Source organism: Polypterus senegalus, chromosome 7 (genome assembly GCF_016835505.1).
Source record: "Polypterus senegalus isolate Bchr_013 chromosome 7, ASM1683550v1, whole genome shotgun sequence".
NCBI classification, from domain to species: Eukaryota; Metazoa; Chordata; class Cladistia; order Polypteriformes; family Polypteridae; genus Polypterus; species Polypterus senegalus.
In genome coordinates this window covers 98,827,865-98,848,236 of record NC_053160.1, presented here as the reverse complement: position 1 = coordinate 98,848,236, position 20,372 = coordinate 98,827,865, and the positions used below count along the sequence as shown (strand labels likewise).

Sequence of the window (20,372 nt, the reverse complement as noted above, 5' to 3'; positions counted from 1 at the left end):
GGATAGAATGCTGTTTCTAGAATACTACTTTAGTGTTATGTACCTTTTTCTATAGGAGAGAAATAGTTCAAACTAAGCTGAATAATTCTTTAGGCAAGAAGCAAAGAAATAGAATGCAGAGGTTATGTGTCTTTTTTCTGTAGTTGAGAGAAAAAAATCAAACTGAGCTATTTTAGATTTATATATTTATATGTCATGCTTATAAATATACAAAGAGGAGTATAAACTATAATGATCAATAATCTACCTGGAATCAGTGAGAAAACAATGAGCTTAAGAAAGAAAAATGTTAGTTACTTATTGCTTGGATACCCAAACTCAATATGCATATCACCATATATATATAGATAGATAGATATATATATAGATATAGATATAGATAGATAGATATATATGGATATATACACACACATAGATATATTTTATATATATCTATATATGTATGTATGTATGTATGTATGTGTATATACATTTATATAAATACTATATATACTAGCAGAATGTTAAAGAAGTTATGAAAAAGAAAAGGAAAAATTTAAAAAATAACGTAACCTGATTGTTAATGTAATTGTTTTGTCATTGATATGAGTGTTGTTCTCATATATATCTCTATATATATATATATATATATATATATATATATATATATATATATAAATATATATAGATATATATATATATATATATATATATCTCTCTCTCTCTCTCTCTCTCTATATATATATATATATATATATATATATATATATATATATATATATATATATATATATATATATATCTATATATATATATATATATATATCTCTCTCTCTATATATATATATATATATATATATATATATATATATATATATATATATATATATATATCAAAATACCAGCTTGGCAGCGGAGAAGTAAAAGAAAAGGAAACACTTTAATAATAACGTAACATGATTGACAATGTAATTGTTTTGTCATTGTCATGAGTGTTGCTGGCATATATCTATCTATATCTATATCTATATCTATATATATATATATATATATATATATATATATATATATATATATATATATATATATATATATATATATATATCTATACATACACATACATATATATACACACACAGATTTGCCAAACAGGCAAATAAATTGATTTTGTGAATATATAAAGTTGGCATCAGAATATATAAAGTCATTCCCGAATATATAGTCAAAACTTGAATATATAAAGTCAGCGCTGGAATATATAAAGTGAAAACTGGAATATAGAAAGTCAGCGCTGGAATATATAAAGTCAAAACTTGAATATAGAAAGTCGGAATTTATAAAGTCATTCCTGATTATATAAAGTCAACATCGGAGTATATAAACTCACTAGCAAAATACCCGCGCTTCGCAGCGAAGTACTGCCTTAAAATTTTTATTAAGAAGAAAATTAAACCTTTTTAAACTGAGGGAAAATATACCAATAATTATTTGTTAAGGATCTCTTTGTATGCCACGTTGTCAGTTCGGCCCTCCAGTTGTAATATGACCAAGCTGTGCGCTGAGCTTACTCTTGAGCATGTAACGTACAGTTGGCCATGTGAACAGTAATCTTGTTTCAAATCTCACAGCTTGGATTGTTGCTGTCATAATTGCTTTGAGTTTCATGGTTTGTTTCAAGTACGACAGTATTTGTAGGAGTTGTGTTGAAGAGACATTCGGCATCTGTCAAGCGTTGTAAGTATACAACCAGTTTCATTGATAACTTCACATCCAGCTTTTGAGAGTTTAAACATTTCTAAACATCAAAGTGTCCACTACTGAAATCGTCACCTGTGAATCTGAGATGTTTAAGAGGCATTGGCGGTTGTCCAAAGGTGTAAAATATTTGGCCATTTCGGTACACTTGAAAGCGACAACCGAACAATTCAGCGACGGCCATCAACTCACATGCAGATGCATAGGTAAAGGGCTTAAGCATTTCACTCTTCTAGTGCTCCTGTGTAGAATAATTATCTCCTGTACCGTCATCAGTCCACACCTTGAACTTGTCCCAGTAATTCAATACATAAGACACAATGTTCCTCCAGATATCAAGAGTGAGCCTGATATGGCCGTGCAATATGTAACAAAGAGAATGGAAAAGGCAGGTGCCATCTCCGGGCATGGAAACCACTTGGTAAGTGACAGTTCTTTGATCGATGGTGATCACCTCGATAGACATGTTAATGGGGGTACGGTTGGAATGATAAAGGAAGTGGGTACCTGAACAATGTAAAGTAAGTCTAAAATACCTACACAATAACTATAATCGTAATAAATGAACAATAAAACAGCGGAGAAGCCATGGATTAAATAAAAAGGCTTTAGTTATCAGCAGGGAGACGTGAATACCGTGGCGAAGCAAGGAAGGGAATGTAGAGACTGGAGCGACAGACGGCGTTATATAGGCAGGCAGCCAACAAAGTTGGAGGTGTTGGGATGGGGAACCCAACGCCGCCTCACACGGTGACTGAGCTACAGGCTATGGACGTATATATGTATGTAAGTAGGATTCAGTTAGCGTTGGGAACCCACGTACCAAATTTCTTGAAGATGGGCCCATAAGTAACAAAGACCATTGAAAAGTTCAATATGGCGGCCGACAGTGGCATCATACCACCGAAATAAGTACCAAATTTCAGCCTTCTACCTATACAGGAAGTTGGAGAATTAGTGACGTTGAAAGTTCAATATGGCGGCTGACAGTGGCGCCACACCACTGAAATAAGAATGTACATTGGTTTCAGTTATCGCAGGGAAGCAGCCTACCAAATTTCGTGAAGATGGGGCCATAAATAAGAAAGTTCAACATGGCGAGTGACGTTGTCAACCGTTATGACTGTTATCGCGTAGAATTTTGAAATGAAACCTGCTTAACTTTTGTAAGTAAGCTGTAAGGAATGAGCCTGCCAAATTTCAGCCTTCTACCTACGGGAAGTTGGAGAATTAATGACGTTGGAAAGTTCAATATGGCGGCTGACAGTGGCGTCATACCACCTAAATAAGTATGTACATTGGAAAGTTCAATATTTGGTTAGCGCAGGGAAGCCACCTACCAAATTTCGTGAAGATGGGGTCAGTGAAGATGGGGTCAGCCTTCTACCTATACGGGAAGTTGGAAAATTAGTGACGTTGGAAAGTTCAATATGGCGGCCGAAAGTTCAATATGGCGGCTGACAGTGGCGTCATACCATCGAAATAAGTACATACATCAGTTTCGGTTAGCGCAGGGAAGCCGCCTACCAAATTTCGTAAAGATGGGGCCATAAATAAGAAAGTTCAACATGGCGGACGTTGTTGACCGTTATGACCGTTACGTGTAGAATTTCGAAATGAAACCTGCTTAACTTTTGTAAGTGAGCTGTAAGGAATAAATCTCCCAAATTTCAGCCTTCTATCTACACGGGAAGTTGGAGAATTAGTGATGAGTCAGTGAGTGAGTGAGTGAGGGCTTTGCCTTTTATTAGTATAGATTCCTGAATATATAAAGTCAAAGTCAAAATCTATTGATTGAAACAACTCTGAACTGAACTATTGACTTGATTTGAATTTATATATTCTAGCGCTTACTTTATATATTCCGAAATATTACAACGCTGTCTTTATATACTCTTTATATTATATAGGTTTTGACTTTATATATTTGGGAATAACTTTATATATTCAAGTTTTGACTTTATATATTCCAGCGCTGACTTTATATATTCAAGTTCTGACTTTATATATACCGACGCTGACTTTATATATTCAAGTTTTGACTTTATTTATTCCGACAGTGACTTTATATAGTTAAATGTAGTTATCATTGCATAACTTTTTCTTTACCATAGAAATTTAAAGACTAAATTCAACTTCCATTTCTAACAAAGATATTTCTGGTGACTAAATAGAACCTACTTATATCCAAATTCGAACTATTGAGCTGTCGCTTGCCTGCCTGAATAAGTCACCCTCGCCTCGCTCTTACTTTTTTACTGTTCATTTAATCATGGCTAGTAGCAGAAAAATTATATAATGGAAGGAGGATTACACTGAGTATGGCTTTACCAAAACAATTATTGATGGCGAATCGATTATTCATAAAGCTTCAATTGGTGATCTGTTTTTCTGTGTTAACCTCATATTTTTTCATTCTTCTTCTCAAACCAAGGGGGTGCGAGGGTAAAATGAATCGGGAAGCGTTGATCAATGTAATCGGTGTACCATGAAATCATGCATTGACAGAAGTTCCCCTTTGCTTGTATTGCAAAGTGTGATTAAATGTGTGATTTTTAACGCGTTATGGAGCACATGCATTGAAGCTTCTCAGCTGTGCTTGTGCTAAGAAAAGGAAACATTTTAAAAATAACGTAACACGATTGTCAATGTAACCTTTTGTAAGTAGTGCCTGGAGGATTCAGTGAGGAGAAACTGTAGAGACAGCGTGTGTATTAACATTTGGATTTTTCTGTGAGTATTTGGTGGCAGCGTCACAAAGTCGCTTCTGTAACACTGCGTGCGTTAGCTGCGGAGCTCAGCTCAGTGCGAAATGAGGTGAATGGGAGGAGAAATGATGACGTGACTCCCCCACCCGCCTTAACTGTCAATCCCCCACAAACACAGTCTCTCGGAATTTGCATAAGCACAGCCCTTCCCGTGCAATTTTAACTTAGTTACAAAGTGATCAAAACTCTTGTTTATATCCTGCGTGCTCTCATTAAACTTGTATCCCACATTACCCGTGGGCATGACAAACGCCAGCGGCAGCCTGTCTATGAACTTAATTTAAACTTTAGGTTTACACCTTGCTTTGTTTCCGAAAAGTAGCAGCACTCATGAATATGGTTGTATATGTCATTCGCTCGCTTCTTGTTTCGCTGCCTTCTCAATTGTATAATGCATGTTTTCTTCAGCGCTTTTTGGAGCTCTTCCTGGTTTTCTACGCACTGAGTTGATAGTCAGTTCACGTGATTACGTGGGAGGCGTGATGATGTCACACGAAACTCCGCTCCCACGGCTTTCAAGCTCAACTCCATTACAGTAAATGGAGAAAAATAGCTTCCAGTTATGACCATTACGCATAGAATTTCAAAATGAAACCTGCCCAACTTTTGTAAGGAAGCTGTAAGGAATGAGCCTGCCAAATTTCAACCTTCTACCTACACGGGAACTTGGAGAATTAGTGATGAGAGGTTTTTGGAGCAAGCAGTTTAAGTCGGGTAGAGAGTCCATTGAAAATGACCCTCACACTGGATGGCCTGTGGAAGCAAATTCCCCAGAAATGTGCAAGAAAGTCAAGAATTTTATTTTGTCAGACAGATGAATTAAGGTTTCCTGAATAGGTGAAGAAACGGGCATCTCAGCATACAGTTTGGAAAATAATTCATGAAAAGTTGGGAATGTCAAAGGTCAGTGCAAGATATGTTTCAAGAATGCAGATGCCATGTCAGAAGCCCACGAGGCTCCAGTGCTATCAGGAGAACTTGGAGATGCTCCATGAAGACCAAGTGAATTTTGTTTTATCGTTTGGTGACTGGAGATGAGACTTAAGTCTAACACAGAGATCCTGAGTCTAAAATGGAGTCAATGCAGTGGAAGCACAAGTCATCTCCCACCCCAAAAATGTTCATGACAGAAAATTCTGCAGGCAAAGTCATGATAACTGTCTTCTGGGATCCCAAAGGACTTTTGTTTCTGGAGTTCATGCCACACAAGACAACCGTAACTGTGGAATGTTATGCCAACTCAATGATTGCTTTGCAGGAGTCAATCAAGGAGAATAGACAAGGAAAACTCACAGGAGGCATGCTGCTGCTTCAGAGTTTTGAAGAAATCTCTTCGTGGACAGCGTTGAAGAATTCAAGGCAGATGTAACTTCCTGGTTTGAAGGTCAAACAGAACTTTTTTTTTTTTTTTTTTTTTTTTCCCCAAAGGGTTTAAAGTAATTGCAGGAAACATGGATGATTGAACTGTCAGGGTATGATACTGAAAAATAAAACAAAAATATTTTTGAAAACTCTTTTCTTTCCTACTAAGGTAGATAAATTATTGAACATCCCTCATATGTTAGAAATTACAGATGCACAGAAAAATCATTAGAAAGCAACCATGAAATGATCCTGAATAATCCTTTGAATCATCCAAACAATACCTTTAAAAATCTTGAAGATTACTGTATTAACAAGTGATCAATGTACTTCCAAGGAAGTAGTTCTTTTGCCTGTCATCATTATTAAAAACTTAAAGCTAGAAAAATATTAAATGTCACCACAGGAATAAGAAAACAGTTAATTTATATTCTTATAGGATTCTTTTGACATGCTAGACCAGTGTTTCCCAAACTCGGTCCTGAGGACCCACTGTGGCTGCAGGTTTTTGTTCCAGCCAACTTCTGTTTTTCATTGGACTCTTAGCCTAATTAAGCGAGTCATCATTTCCCAGTTTCTGTGTTTTGGAATCAATGTAGAAACTACAAACTAAGTTTGGTAGATTTTTATTAAAATGTAATAAGCAGTTATATGGGGAATATGTCTTTTTTTTAAGTTGTTAACAGTATTTTCAACCTAATTTTAATTCTACTTTTCCATGTGTTCTGGTTATTTATTTGATTATTTACTAATTAGCGGGTCTGATACTGAAGTTGTTGCAGCTTTCATCATCCTGGGTGTCTGCTGTGCTGGTTCTTAATTGTCACTATTAGGGTTAAATGAAGGAAGCAACCTACACAGGAAAAGGGGCAAATAATAGGAAAACAACAAAAGAGAGTTAAGCATTTATAGCTTTACAAAAAAATAGAAATATTTCTGAATGGCTTTTAAATGTAAAAACCATACTGTTGTGTTTTGCTGAAGGCAAAATAAAAAGAGTAAAAAAGACCTGCTAATTAAGTGAGATCGTTGTTATCGATTATTATCACCGATTGTGAATCTGGTTGGAACAAAATTCTGCAGCCACAGTGGGTCCCCAGGACCGAGTTTGGGAACCACTTTTCTAGACTAAAAATTTAATAATGCATGTGAACAGTATTCTTCTTTATGACCTACTAAAAACTCAAGAATAAAAGGTATGGAGCCATTCTGGCATAGAAAGGAAGAATACAAATGAACTACTCAACATCTTGAAATCTGAGACACCTTGTTTTGATTTTAAACCTTGTTTTAGTAGACTTTATTGGAAATTATAATTTTTTTATGTCATTCCCTAGACTAATTTCAGTACAGTGTTCATTTTATATAGTTATTACTGTTATAGAAAAAAAGTAAAATGTTTTGACTTTAATGTGAGTTTGCCAGAGTATTTCTGAAAAATGTAGATTTCTTTTGAAATTTGTGTTGATGCTATATTTGTGCTTACTTTTAGGTGTGTGCAGATGGCTATGAGGTGTCAAACTTGATTTCTGAGGACATAAGTTTAAAAAGATGTGGCTTTCGAGCAGAGTATTTCATCCGTCCTCCTGTTCATGTTACATTGCATTTTCCATTCAAAGCTGAAATAAAAAGAGTTGATCTTGATTTGAGAACGGAAGGAGCTAACATAAATAATGTTTCCCAAAGTTTAGAAATGTATACCTCATCTTGTTCTACCAAACCCAAGTCTACTGCTGAGGAATATTTGACTTGTAAGGAAAGCCCAGAGTGTTCTGAAAAAGAAGTTTTCACCCTTGTAGGAAAATGCTTACTGAAAGGCAAGAGCCAGGTGTCTTTTTGGAACCGTGGGTTCAGATCCAGAATTCCTTTTGAAAAAATGGAACCTCCAGTTTTAGAAGCCAGTGTGGTGGAGCAGGATTTGTGGTCCAAAGGCCCTGCCTCTCTTGCAGGTGTGATGTCTTTAAGAATTTGTCTGTCTTTTGTGGTTGGTAATTGTCCTCTGGGGATCAAAAAACTGTCAGTTTGGGGACAGCCCTCCAGATCTTGTTCTTCTGATATTATAGAGAAACTCTTGAAAGCCCACAGTGGAAATAAAAAGGCAGTTTCAGACTTGACTATAGTGAGTGAAAATCCAGAGCCACAGCAACCAGTTTTACTAAATGAAGACCTTGGTATTCCAGAAGAATTTCTTGATCCTATAACGCAGGAACTAATGACTTTGCCAATTCTGTTGCCTTCTGGAAAGGCAGTGGACCAAAGCACTCTAGAGGAATACAACAAAAGGGAAGCTGCTTGGGGTCGATCCCCAAATGATCCCTTCACTGCTGTGCCTTTTTCCAAGGATTCCAGACCTCTGCCCCATCCTTGTTTAAAGAGTAGGATTGATCTTTTCCTTCTGCAGAAAGGTGATCAATGTTTAACAGTACCTTTTGTAGTTGGAAGAACCAGCTGCTCACAGCTCCCTCAGCCTTCAAGGTTAACATCTGAAAAAACAAGCCTTGTTTCAGGAAAGAGAAAAGGTGAATATGTTTCTGTCTCTCCACTCAGTGATGATGCTGTACAGAATAAAATAGCATCACACTTAAAACCAGCTTTTGAATGTACCAGTTTTGGAAATGCTGAATCCACTTCCAGTGAGAAATCCCTTGCAGCTATACAAGAAGTTAAAAATAGCTCTCTTGTTCAAAAATGTTCTAAAGAATTGAACGGTCAAAGACAGGAAGAATGTGCTTTCAGTTCTGCAACAATGATACCTGCAAAAAAACTACGAGCAGAAGAACACAACACCTTGTCGTCTCCAGCAGATTCAGGTGAGAACATTTGAATGAGTATATGGTCTAATAAAGGAACACTTTTACAATAATGTGATTTAAAATTGTTGAACCCTATCTGAGTCTGTCTTCAGCATAAGGATCTTTTATCAGGTATAGCTTAGGTAGGATAATGTTTATATTATATTATGCTTACGTACTTTCTCAGTCCTGTGCGAACAGACCATCTGCAGCAGAAAGTATGCAACATCATATATGCAAAAGCTATCAAGGTCACCCAGGATACTGATCCATATGCCATGAATGTAATTACCCTGATCTACATGCTGTCAAATAAACGAACTGCATGCCATGGTGCAACGTAAGGAGGCTTTGCCTCTGACACCAAGGTTCGATTCCTCAAGAGGGGGTGCAGTGAGTGTGTATGCCTGATGAGCCCAGAATTAGGGCGAGGACGTGTCGCGTACTCTTTGCATTATTTGACAGTAAAACTATTCAACCATATATATATATATATATATATATATATATATATATATATATTTGCTTCCCGGGTCCTCCCTGAGTGGAGTTTGTACGTTCTCCTCGTGGGTTTTCTCTGGGTGCTCCGGTTTCCACCCACAGTCCAAAGACATGCAGGTAAGGAGCATTGGCGATTCTAAATTGTCCCTAGTGGGTGTGTATGTGCACCCTGTGGTGGGCTGGCACCCTGCCTGGGGTTTGTTTCCTGCCTTGCAACCTGTGTTGGCTGGGATTGGCTCCGGCAGACCCCTGTGACCCTGTAGTTAGGATATAGCAGGTTGGATAATGGATGGGTGGATGTTTAGTGTGACAACATTGATTATAGCCCAAGTAGTGCCAATGTGTTTGTTACTATTAAGGAATCAGCAATATGTTAATGTATCAATGTACAGGATGCAGTGTTTCTTCTTCAGCTTTGCTTATTTTTGCAAAGCAAATGGATGCTTTCTGCATTTATATCTGTTGCACATTTTCTTATTTCACTGTCTGTATTTATTAATAAAACAGTCCACATTAAATTTACAAAATAATCATAATCATTCTTTGAAATCTTCCCCTTTGTGAGTTTTCTATATAAGTACTACAATTTGGAAGGTCCTTTAATTAATGCTGATGAAACACTGGTTTAAAAATACAGTTTTTTAGTTCATATTTTTAAGTCATCGTTTAATAACTGAATTCCTTTTTCTAGCTACAAAACAAAAATAAATATTTCTATTGATAGAAGGAAAAGTCATAGGCACCTATAAGATATTGTTTAGGTTTCAAAGAACTCCATTTTGTAAAATGCTTAATAAGAAGCAGCATATGGAATGTCAGAAAATTCCCCGTCCTTAAAGTATCTGGTATTCTCAATAAAAAGTACAAAAGTTGAACCTTTAAAATTGTAATTAATTAATATATTTTACAAACTTATCTGCATATATTTTCTGCAGATAATTGTTTTTTGCTGTGAATTGCAGTCATTTATCTTTTTATGGCAGCTTCAGCACTTCAGGGAGATAGAGCCTAGTAACATGCAGTAGGCGGAAACCAGTTAAACTACTGGTGAGCACAGTCACAGACACGTGTTCAATGCTAATAGAATTTCCAACCAATCCTAAGCTGCATGTCTTTTGAATTTGTGAAGAAGACTCACATGGGCATGAAGACATTAAACCTCTTAAATGACAATGATTGGGACGGGATTCAACTCTGACTCACCTAGAGCTGTGAGGCAGTAGTGCTTGTCACTGTATAAATGCTTATATTTTGTTAATATTTAAGCATTTCACTTAATAAACTATGCATATAAATGCCTTATTCTGTAAGAGATGGTACAGTATTATGTAAAGTATGCCAAAAAGAGTAAGCAGAAAATATAAATGTTTAATATCATACATAAAATTTGAATGTTATTTGTAATCATTATATTGACTTTGACTTTTTGAATTTTGAATGGACACCAAATTAAAATTGCCTGCTGTAGGTGACGGCTCTTGGAGTCCACTGATCATCTACTGCGCCTTACAAGCAGGATTAAAGAACATGTGACATAAAGTCCAGCCAGATGGATGCATGTGTAGCTAGTTAGTAACTGATGCTATGTTACCATGCATTTATAGTATATTCAGTTAAACATCTGAAGAAGTAACGTTACTTTTTTCATTTCATGGAGCATGTGAACCTTATACTTGGGAATTTATGTTATGTCTTTTATGATTAATCAAGTGTCAGGAAAATCTTTTAAACGCAAGCTGAGGCTAGTAAAAAATAGGCTGAAATCCACAGTAGGAAAGCAATGACTGGTCATTTGATGTAAATTGAGAGTGATCTGGTTTGTAAACTAAATTTTAGTGATCTGATCAATGACTTTGCTGCAAAGAAATAAAGAAAAATGCCATTCAGAAAAGCATGCATTTGTCTGTGTCAGTATACCCAATGGCCTACAGTATGCAGTATTTTTTTTTTTTGCCTTTGCAGTAGGGTTCTAAAGACTTTTCAAACCTTGGTTTGTGATGGTTAATTGCCATCGGTGCAGAAATGACTGATTAAAGACATAAGCTTTGATGCAGTATGTCTCTCATAATTTTAGTGTACCCCCATATTTTTTTCTGTTCTTCAAATATATGCCATTCACTGTAATGCCAAGACTATGTAGCAGTTATTTACTTTACTTTGTGTGACTCTGAGACTTTGCAATTGATATGTATAGCACTGATAGTATTGTGTATATAGAACCCCCAAAAATATAGGTCGATCACTTGTCCCCTTAAACATCGCTAACTGACAATTTATCACCGAGAATGCCACATCAGTGTTTCTAACGTAAGCCAACAATGCTGTTCTGCAATTCCAACAGTTTTCGCTTTGGCCATAGTATGTCCTCACTGTTAATAGCCATGCACTATGAAAAAAATATGAAAGCTGTTAATTTAATTTACAAGAGCACAAATGGATGAATTGATGCCTAATGAGCCTTGCCAATTTGGCAGTTTTTGGGCTTCAAAGTGAATGAACATGGTGAAGCAAACAATTTAACCAAATTTGTTGACTAGTCAGAAAGGCTGTTGTTCTGAAAGATTCCCAAATGACTAAGTTGTAAGGTTATTTATGTGTTCACCATCCACAAATTAGGCAGTATACCTAGCACATGCATTAAAGGGTGGTCTCATCAACCATTAAGTATTGGCACTTTTGTGTTTAGAAAGAGCAGAAAATTTAAACAGGGCAGTGCAGCATGGACACAATGTACTATAGGTGCTTTATTCACATTTATGGGAAGAAATGTTAATAAATTATGTTTCATGCATTCTCTCCAAAGTTCCATTTTAAAGCACAAGAACAGATCACAGAGTACTGAACAAATTCCTGGTGGTTTATTTATTCTAAGAAGATTGTATAGGTGTTAAAACCAGCAGTAGTGGCAAAATGGAATAGAAATAGAATAGAAAGCTGTTATTGTCATTGTAAAATAATTTACAATGAAATTACAAGTGCCACTACACCTGGATACAAAAAACAAAACAACACTACTTTTCTGAAAAACGGACCAATGCTACAACACAAAAATTTATATTATATGTAAAAATATACTTAAAATAAATAAATGAGATAAAATATCAATAAACCTTTTGGTTTATTACTGTTGCACTCTGCAAGCAGGTCCTCCAACTTAGAGGTTGTTGGCAGAATTGGCATTCCAGCCACTCACACTGTTCAGTGCGGTGCTGAGGTATCACCTGTTGCACTCTGGTGGTTTACCATTTGATGAGTACGGCAACGTGTTGTAATCAGTGCATGCTCCTAACTTCCTCCGCTGCCTCCAGTAGTAATACAATAAGTAATACCATTTCACTGGCGAGTAGCTGCACGAGAGCAGCAGCAGCTGTATTATAAGTCTATTTCTCAGCACTGACCACAAATTATTGAAACCACCTTAATTTGCTTATTTTTGGCCATGCCATTGGATAGAAACTTTTTTTTTCAACCTATCGGTCCATACTTTCAAAGATCTATAATGCCAACCAAAGGGCATCAGTTGAAACAGGTGGTGACCAGGGTGTGAAAGATACTTAATGATGTTTGTAGCTCTGGTAAAATAGCAGGAGCGGGCAAGATCTTCCAGGGAAGGCAGACAACAGCCTGTGATTTTTTTTTTTTTTGGTGTTGTGTTTATGACTCTCTGGAGAGCCTTCTTGTCTTTTCCCATGCATCTGGCATACCATACTGTGATAAAGTATGCCAGGATGCTCTCTGTAGTTGAAGATACTGTTACGCCACTGCTACATGCCTTTCAGCAGGTTTGCCTCTTCTCTGAATTTCTTTTCTTAGTAGAAGATGCTGTCTTTCACAAATAGCAGCCAGCCACTGTCATTGATTAATCCAAATTTATTTTATCCCACCAGTCTTAACTTCATTCACGCCTCTAAAGTTCAGTACACTTGTGTCTGAAGAAAGCTGTAACAGTTTTACCATTATAGAAGCATGCCCCTCCTCTCTTATCTTCTACTGAAATATTCTGTAGTTGGCTTCTTCTGTGGGCCTTCATTATCATTAGAAAAATCAAGAAGCATATAAAACTTGGGTGCACCCACCATGTTAACCCCCACAACAGAGGAAGTTGTCAGATTGTTAGTTTTTATTTTGCAAGGGAAAGTATAATTAGATTTGTATCTGTTTGCTAAAGAACATTTAATGATTTGAATGTAATGTGTTTATTGCCCAATGTAAACAGGGTATGTACGACCTGTTTAGTCCATGGTTTAAATCATCAGCAAAGCAACATACATTGTCAGTTTAAGTAATCAGCTGCCAGTTACCAAAGATATTATTGTCAATTGGTGCAAGACTAACCGTTTGTGACAGAGAAGCCTGGAAAAATAATAGGACCTTGGGGTAGAACAGCTCTGCTTCCTGTTCCGGAGAAGCAGTGGTTTGAGAAAATACAGTACTGAGGGAGGAAGAATGGAAGTTAGGTTGCTCCCTTGGCCAAGGGGCAGATCTGTGACATGCTGGAGGGATTCATCTTTCAGTGTTTTTTTTAGGATTGTCACTGTATTCCCTAGAATGTTCTAGAAAACAGTGCTGCTATCACTACCCTCACATACCTTCAGATGTTCAAATTGTAAAAGTACTACATATTTACAACGCAAGTAAACAGATACCCAGACTGTTCATGTGGTTAAAATAGAAGGTTATATTTAAAATGCATCAAGAGCTAAAATAATAAAGTGAAATCTGAAAATTATAAGTAACTTTTAGCATTCATACAATGTGAGTGCAGCTCAGTAGACCATCTTTCAATTAATTTTCCTAACTCATTTAATTATTGAAGTGTTGTGTGAAGTTTATTTCATTATGGGGTTGTCACATTAGGCATAGTGTACGGAGTGTCAGTTCATTGGTGTTTTTATTTTCCTATTTTTTTTAAGCACACCCACATTCTGCATACTTCAGTTATTTATTATGGATTCAATGTAAGTACTACATACTCCACTTTTCTGAATGTTATGTGTGGAGTGTGCTGACACAAAAATATAATTTATTCAGTAATAAAAAGAAAACAAACAATGATGTGTTTTAAAGGGCAAGTTCAGTATATTTAAAAGAAATGTATTTTGATACAATTAGGACATACATTCATTTGCCATGGAAGTTACATTGTTCAGTGAAGCCAATTTTATGATAATAATAATCAAGATATTTATAATATTATATAATAATATTTATAATATTTTTTATTATTTATAATAAAAAAATTGGAAATCAAGAGAAATAAAAGCCTTCAAAGTCACTGAATACATCAACTTTACAGCTGTGAATGTTTCCTGCATGCTTTCACTTTTGGCAAGTTGACAAGTATTGGAAAAATCACCACCCACATTGTTTTTGCATAAATGTTTATTTTTGCAAAGCCCCATTTTTAAAGAAGTCAGACGTCTCTATTCACTCCTTTTCTTTGTATGTGGCAAGAGGTAGGTAGCATCATAAATGGTGTAGTTGTGTTCAGTGCCAGTTGTATACCTGTATACATATTGATACATTTGATTTCAAAATTTGTTGCTGAACCTTAGTCTTATTAAGGAAAGAGAGGAATAAAAAGGACATTTGTTTGGAAATTAACATCAAAGTAATGCTAATGTTAATAAAAAATAGAATTAATACTGAAAAGACAGAACAGTATTAAACAATGTTTGTATCTTAAAAATGTTTAAAAAAAGAACCAATTGTATGTAATACGAAATATCATCTAGAAAAATTTATGTAACTATTTTCTCAAATCCTTTAAATGTTCATTATGAAAGGCATAAGTTATATGGTTCCTTCTTCACAGAGTTTTTTTGGGTTTTTTTTTTTGCAGTAAAATATAAGTAATAAAGTTTAGAGAATCACCTTTTATTTCTAAATATTGATACATTTAAATAATTCAGGAGCATCTTAAAAGAAATGCTTGTAGGTAATCTTGCATACTTTCATACCTCTATTAACTGTTAGTCATGTGTTGCATCAAGCCCAAATATTTTCTGTTCAGTTTTGCTTGTGGTTTTAGTTTTTTTTTTTTCAATTTTGCCTGTATGTTTTGGTTTCTGATCTTGCTTTATGTTCTTGGGTTTTAAATGTAATTTTTAAGGGTTGTCTGACTGTGTTGAGCAATCAGCTAGTTTTATTTTCTTTCCGTTGCCTTTGTTACTCCTGCTATGTAAACAGCAAAATCTGATCTGGTATAATGCACAGCTTGGCAGTGAGTACATTAGATTAAGAAAGAATTCAAACTTCTTTCTGCATACTCGATTGTGTTGCAGGTTTCATTTTTAAAAGATAACCTTTTGCTTGCTCCAGTGGAATGCTACTGCTACGCAAGTCGCATACTGTTTATACTTGCGCACGTTCTTTACGGAAATCTGGAAGATACCACCAGGTGTCAGTGCAAGATATCATTGCGGTGAGAAAACGTTCGGCTTCCTTGTGTTATAAATTGCTTGAAATATCCGTTAAATTCTGAGGACAGCTTGCACAATATCACTGAAAAGGATGGATGTTTAAACATTACATCCATCAATCCAGGGATACACCCATTCCAGCAGGCATCGGGTGCAAGGCAGAAACAGTCCCTGGATAGGGCATCGGCTCATCGCAAGGTGAATACAAGCACACACAAACACACGCACACACACACACACACTACCGTCATTTTAGTATCACGAAATCCCCAAACCTTCATGTCTTTGGAAGGAAACCAGAGTACTCTGTAGAAACCCACTATGAAAACATGCAAACTCCAGGCAGGGAATACCAGGAACATGACTCCCTGTGAGGCAGTAGTGCTACCAGTCCTCAACTGTGCCGACCCCACATATGTAATTATTAACAGTATTCATTATTTAAGTGAAGTTAACAAAGTGTCTGTAAAATGTAACATACATGCTTTAATACATTTCATCGTGAAAGTGATATAAAGTATAAATTTAAGGATTCTAAATGTGCAGAGAGCTGGAAAATTATAAATTTAATGTGTTCTGTGAGGCGATTGTTGCTTGCTGCTCCTGTGAGATCAGAAGGGTGCTCCAGAACCACGTAGCGATTAACAACTGGGTCAGTTTTAAGATATGATGTTTACGATGGTGTACTTTAAAGATAAACTACTATATTAATGTGGAAATTTCGAGATTAAAGCTGAAATTTCCAATTTAATTACAAAATAGACATTTTCACTGTGTCCCTATTTTTTTTCTCTGTGGGTCATATATGCTGCCGTACATTCTGATGCTGTTGAAAGGTGCAAAAAAAAAAAAAAAAAGCACAGAAGATGATATGTGAGACCTTTAAAATGGATAGTGTCATTACACTGGGGAATTTGCGATGCTTGAATATAAAAGCACCACAAATTAATTTGTATGTTGGCATTTTGTTTCACCACATTGAACCATTCATCAAATATTGAAGCACGCACATCAATCCTGTAGGATCTGCAAAGCGGCTTTCTGTCACATGTAGATAGTAAACAGAGACTCCGATGTCACGTTTCGACTTGATCCCACTGTGCTGCAAACCAACCCCCCAATTTTTTGCTGGAACTGGAACTCCAGCACGCGTTGCATTAATTTCTGAGGACATGATCAGAGGACACGTCAAGTGAACACTGGGAACACGTGGCAACCATGATGCGTGCACATATGCATTCTGAGCGTGAAGTAGCTTCTTACTCTTGAACATGCTACAGTACATACAATTGCCCAGAGTAAAATATTCCTGTTTTTCCAAATGACTAACGTTGGCTTTAATTGATGGTCATTGCAAAGCATGAAAGCAGGTCATGTGTGGTGGATCTGATGGCCCTCAACCAGTAATGCTAAGAGGCAGAAGGGAGAGAGAACACCAGAAGTACAGTTATTTGGTGTGTTTATGGTAGGTAACTCCCCTTCCAAACAGCAACCTTACTCTTCCTCTCCACCAGCCACATGGGACATTGGATTTACTGTACCTTAGTGATGAATGGCAATTTTTATTTTATTGTACAGTGTTTACCTATTTTATTTGTTTTCATGTTTTAATTTATCATATAGTGCATTTAATTTTTATTTTTACCTTAAATTATTTAGAATTTACTATTTAAGTTTATCAAAATGGGTATTGTTTAGGGTCTGGGAATGGATTCATTCACTTTCCATTATTTCTAATGGGGAAAATTGATTTGAATTTCGAATATGTCGGAGTTTGAACAGCTTCCTGAAATTTAATTTTAATTTGAAATACAAGGCACCACTGTGTGTTTGTGTGTATGTATGTATGTGTATATACACACACTCACCAGCCACTTTATTAGTTAACATGTTCAACTGCTCGTTAACGCAAATATCTAATCAGCCAATCACATAGCAGCAACTCAATGCATTTAGGCTTGTTGACCTGCTGAAGTTCAAGTTGAGCATCAAAATGAGGAAGAAAGGTGATTTAAGTGACTTTGAACGTGGCATTATTGTTGGTTTCGATATGAGGGCTGGTCTGAGTATTTCAGAAACTGCTGATCTACTGGGATTTTCATGCACAACCATCTCTAGAGTTTACAGAGTATGGTCTGAGAAAGGGAAAATATCCAGTGAGTGGCAGTTGTCTTGGCAAAAATGCCTTGTTGATGCCAGAGATCACTGGAGATTGTCCAGACTGGTTCAAGCTGAAAGAAAGGTAATAGTAACTCAAATAACCAGTCGTTACAACCAAGGTATACAGAAGAACATCTCTGAAGGCACAACATGAACCTTGAAGCAGATGGGCTACAGCAGCAGGAGACCACACTGAGTGTCACTCCTGTCAGCTGAGAATAGGCAACTGAGGCCACAGCTCACACAAGCTCACCAAAATTGGACAATAGAAGATTGGAAAAACATTGTCTGGTCTAATGTCTCCTGCCACATTCAGATGGTAGGGCCAGATCTTGGCATCAACAACACGAAAGCATGGATTCATCCTGCCTTGTATCAACTGTTCCGGCTGGTGGTTGTGGTGTATTAATGTGGGACATATTTTCTTGACACACTTTGGGTTCTTTTGTACCAACTGAGCATCGTTTAAACGCCACAGCCTACCTGAGTGTTGTTGCTGACCATATCCATCCCTTTATAACGGCAGTGTTCTTAACTTCTGATGGCTATTTCCAGCAATGTAATGCGTAATGTCACAAAGCTCAAATCATCTCAAATTGGTTTATTGAACATGACAATGAGTTCACTGTGCTCAAATGGAATTCATAGTTGCCAGATCTCAATCCAATAGAGCACCTTTAGGATATTGTGGAATGGCAGTTTTGCATCATGGTTATGCAACAGACAAATCTGCAACAACTGCGTGATGCTATGTCAGTATGGACCAAAATGCCTGAAGCATGTTTCCAGTTCCTTGCTGAATGTATGCCACGAAGAATTACGGAAGTTCTGAAGTCAAAAGGGGGTCCAACCTGGTACTAGCAATGTGAACCTAATAAAATATGTGAGGCGAATATGTGTGTGTGTGTGTGTGTGTGTGTTTATATGTATGTATGTATATGTATGAGCATGGTTAAACAAAATTTACTTCCTATATAATGTAACTCGAGCAGGAATATAGTTTCAACCAAGTACAACATTCTGTGTTTCTTTTTTTCGTCTTTCTAGGTTCTTCCACTCATATGCAGAGACTGTCTGACAGTTTAGACACAGCTTTGGCCTCTGCTTTACGTACCTTCCCATCGTTCACTGCACATCTGAAAAAGAGCAATGTAGATCAAACAAGGTTTGAATCTACTGGCAGATGTAGCCTGAATCTTTCGGGTATGGTTTTACATGTTCAAGTTTTGTCTGTTTTAAATTTTGTTTTAGTTGCTGCTGCTAATGTTAATCTTTGTTGTGAAATATACATTTTTAATAATAATTATCAAACATATCAAAATAAACCATAAATACAATACAGTACAGAGAAAACAACCCACACATCTTCCACTGTTCCTGAATCTGAGAAAGGGGTATCAGTAGCTAAAGAGTAACCAAATGAAGGGAACATTTGCCTAACCACAGCACCACAGTCTCGGGAAATGGTAGGAGGAAGGGAGCAGGAAGAATATCGCCAAAGATCACAAACTGAGGAGATTCTGGTATGAAGCAAACAAAAAAAAACACACATTTGATGTCTAATTCTCTGCCTAAATACTTGTCACGTACGGCAAAGAAAAAAAAAATTTTTAATACTCATTTTAGTGAAAGATGTATGGTAAGGATAGGTCTGTCTGTGAGTGTATGTACTGAAATACTTTTTTGTTTTGTGAAAATGAACATATTTTAACTTAGGAATCTTTTTTCTTTTTTTTATAAAAAGTACATTTTGCAATTTACTGAGCTTTAATTTCAAATTACATGTTTAATAATTGAGGAAATCATTTCATTCAATCATTTATATGCCACTAATACTGAATTATTCAATTACATTCCTGACAACAGTCACATTTATGTTTACAGTATACTAGTTTACACTTATCACATATCTGGCTTAAAGAAGTCTTTAAATAAAAATAATTGACGTCAAAGGGAAGAAGGGAAAAGGTGTAGCACTTGTAAATTTGCTAGTTAATTCTCAAAATTTATTTATGAACTGAACTGCTACAGACATTCCTCTAGGGTTTTGCAGTATTCATGGGGCAGACCTCACAAAAGAAAACAATCTCCTCATGCCAAGGACCCTATTAAATGTCCTACTTTTTGAAATCATTATTTGCATATGTGGCAAGTATACCACAGTCTAAAAGATTTGCCATTTTATTAATTGTAGTATCTTTTGTATAGCCATTATTTTTCAAGTTTTCTCTATTGTTTAGAACGTTTGAATATGTTGACATTTAGCCCAGAAGCACATTTAGAAAATTTCTGAGACAGTTTCAATTCCAGTTTTAAATTGCATTTAAAACAGAATTATGTATGATAACTGTTAGAGAGTAGACATACATTGCTCAAAAATGTAGGGAACATTTAAATCACACATCAGATCTCAATGTTCAATATTCATTTTGAAAATCTTTATCAGTGTAATTCATTGAGAGCAAAATGAGTGGTCAATGGACATAAAAATCACCAACCCAATGAGGGCTAGATTCAACATCACACTGAAAATCAAAGTCAAAAATTGAAATCACAGGCTGATCCAACTTGGGTGAATTTAATCATGGCTACTCATAATGTTACTCGTGGCCCCCATTTGCCTGTATGCTGTT

The 20,372-nt window shown here is 36.1% G+C and overlaps 1 protein-coding gene across 4 annotated transcripts in view; it reads left to right on the top strand.

The window, feature by feature from the left end:
- The window catches only part of ubox5 (U-box domain containing 5), a 75,498-nt gene that overhangs the window by 50,117 nt on the left and 5,009 nt on the right, over nt 1-20,372 (top strand). For all 4 annotated transcript variants that reach the window (XM_039759054.1, XM_039759052.1, XM_039759053.1 and 1 more), the window contains 2 exons: nt 7,357-8,674; nt 18,787-18,942. In XM_039759054.1, the coding sequence (XP_039614988.1) occupies nt 7,357-8,674; nt 18,787-18,942 (1,474 nt within the window). The remainder of the gene's footprint in view (nt 1-7,356; nt 8,675-18,786; nt 18,943-20,372) is intronic.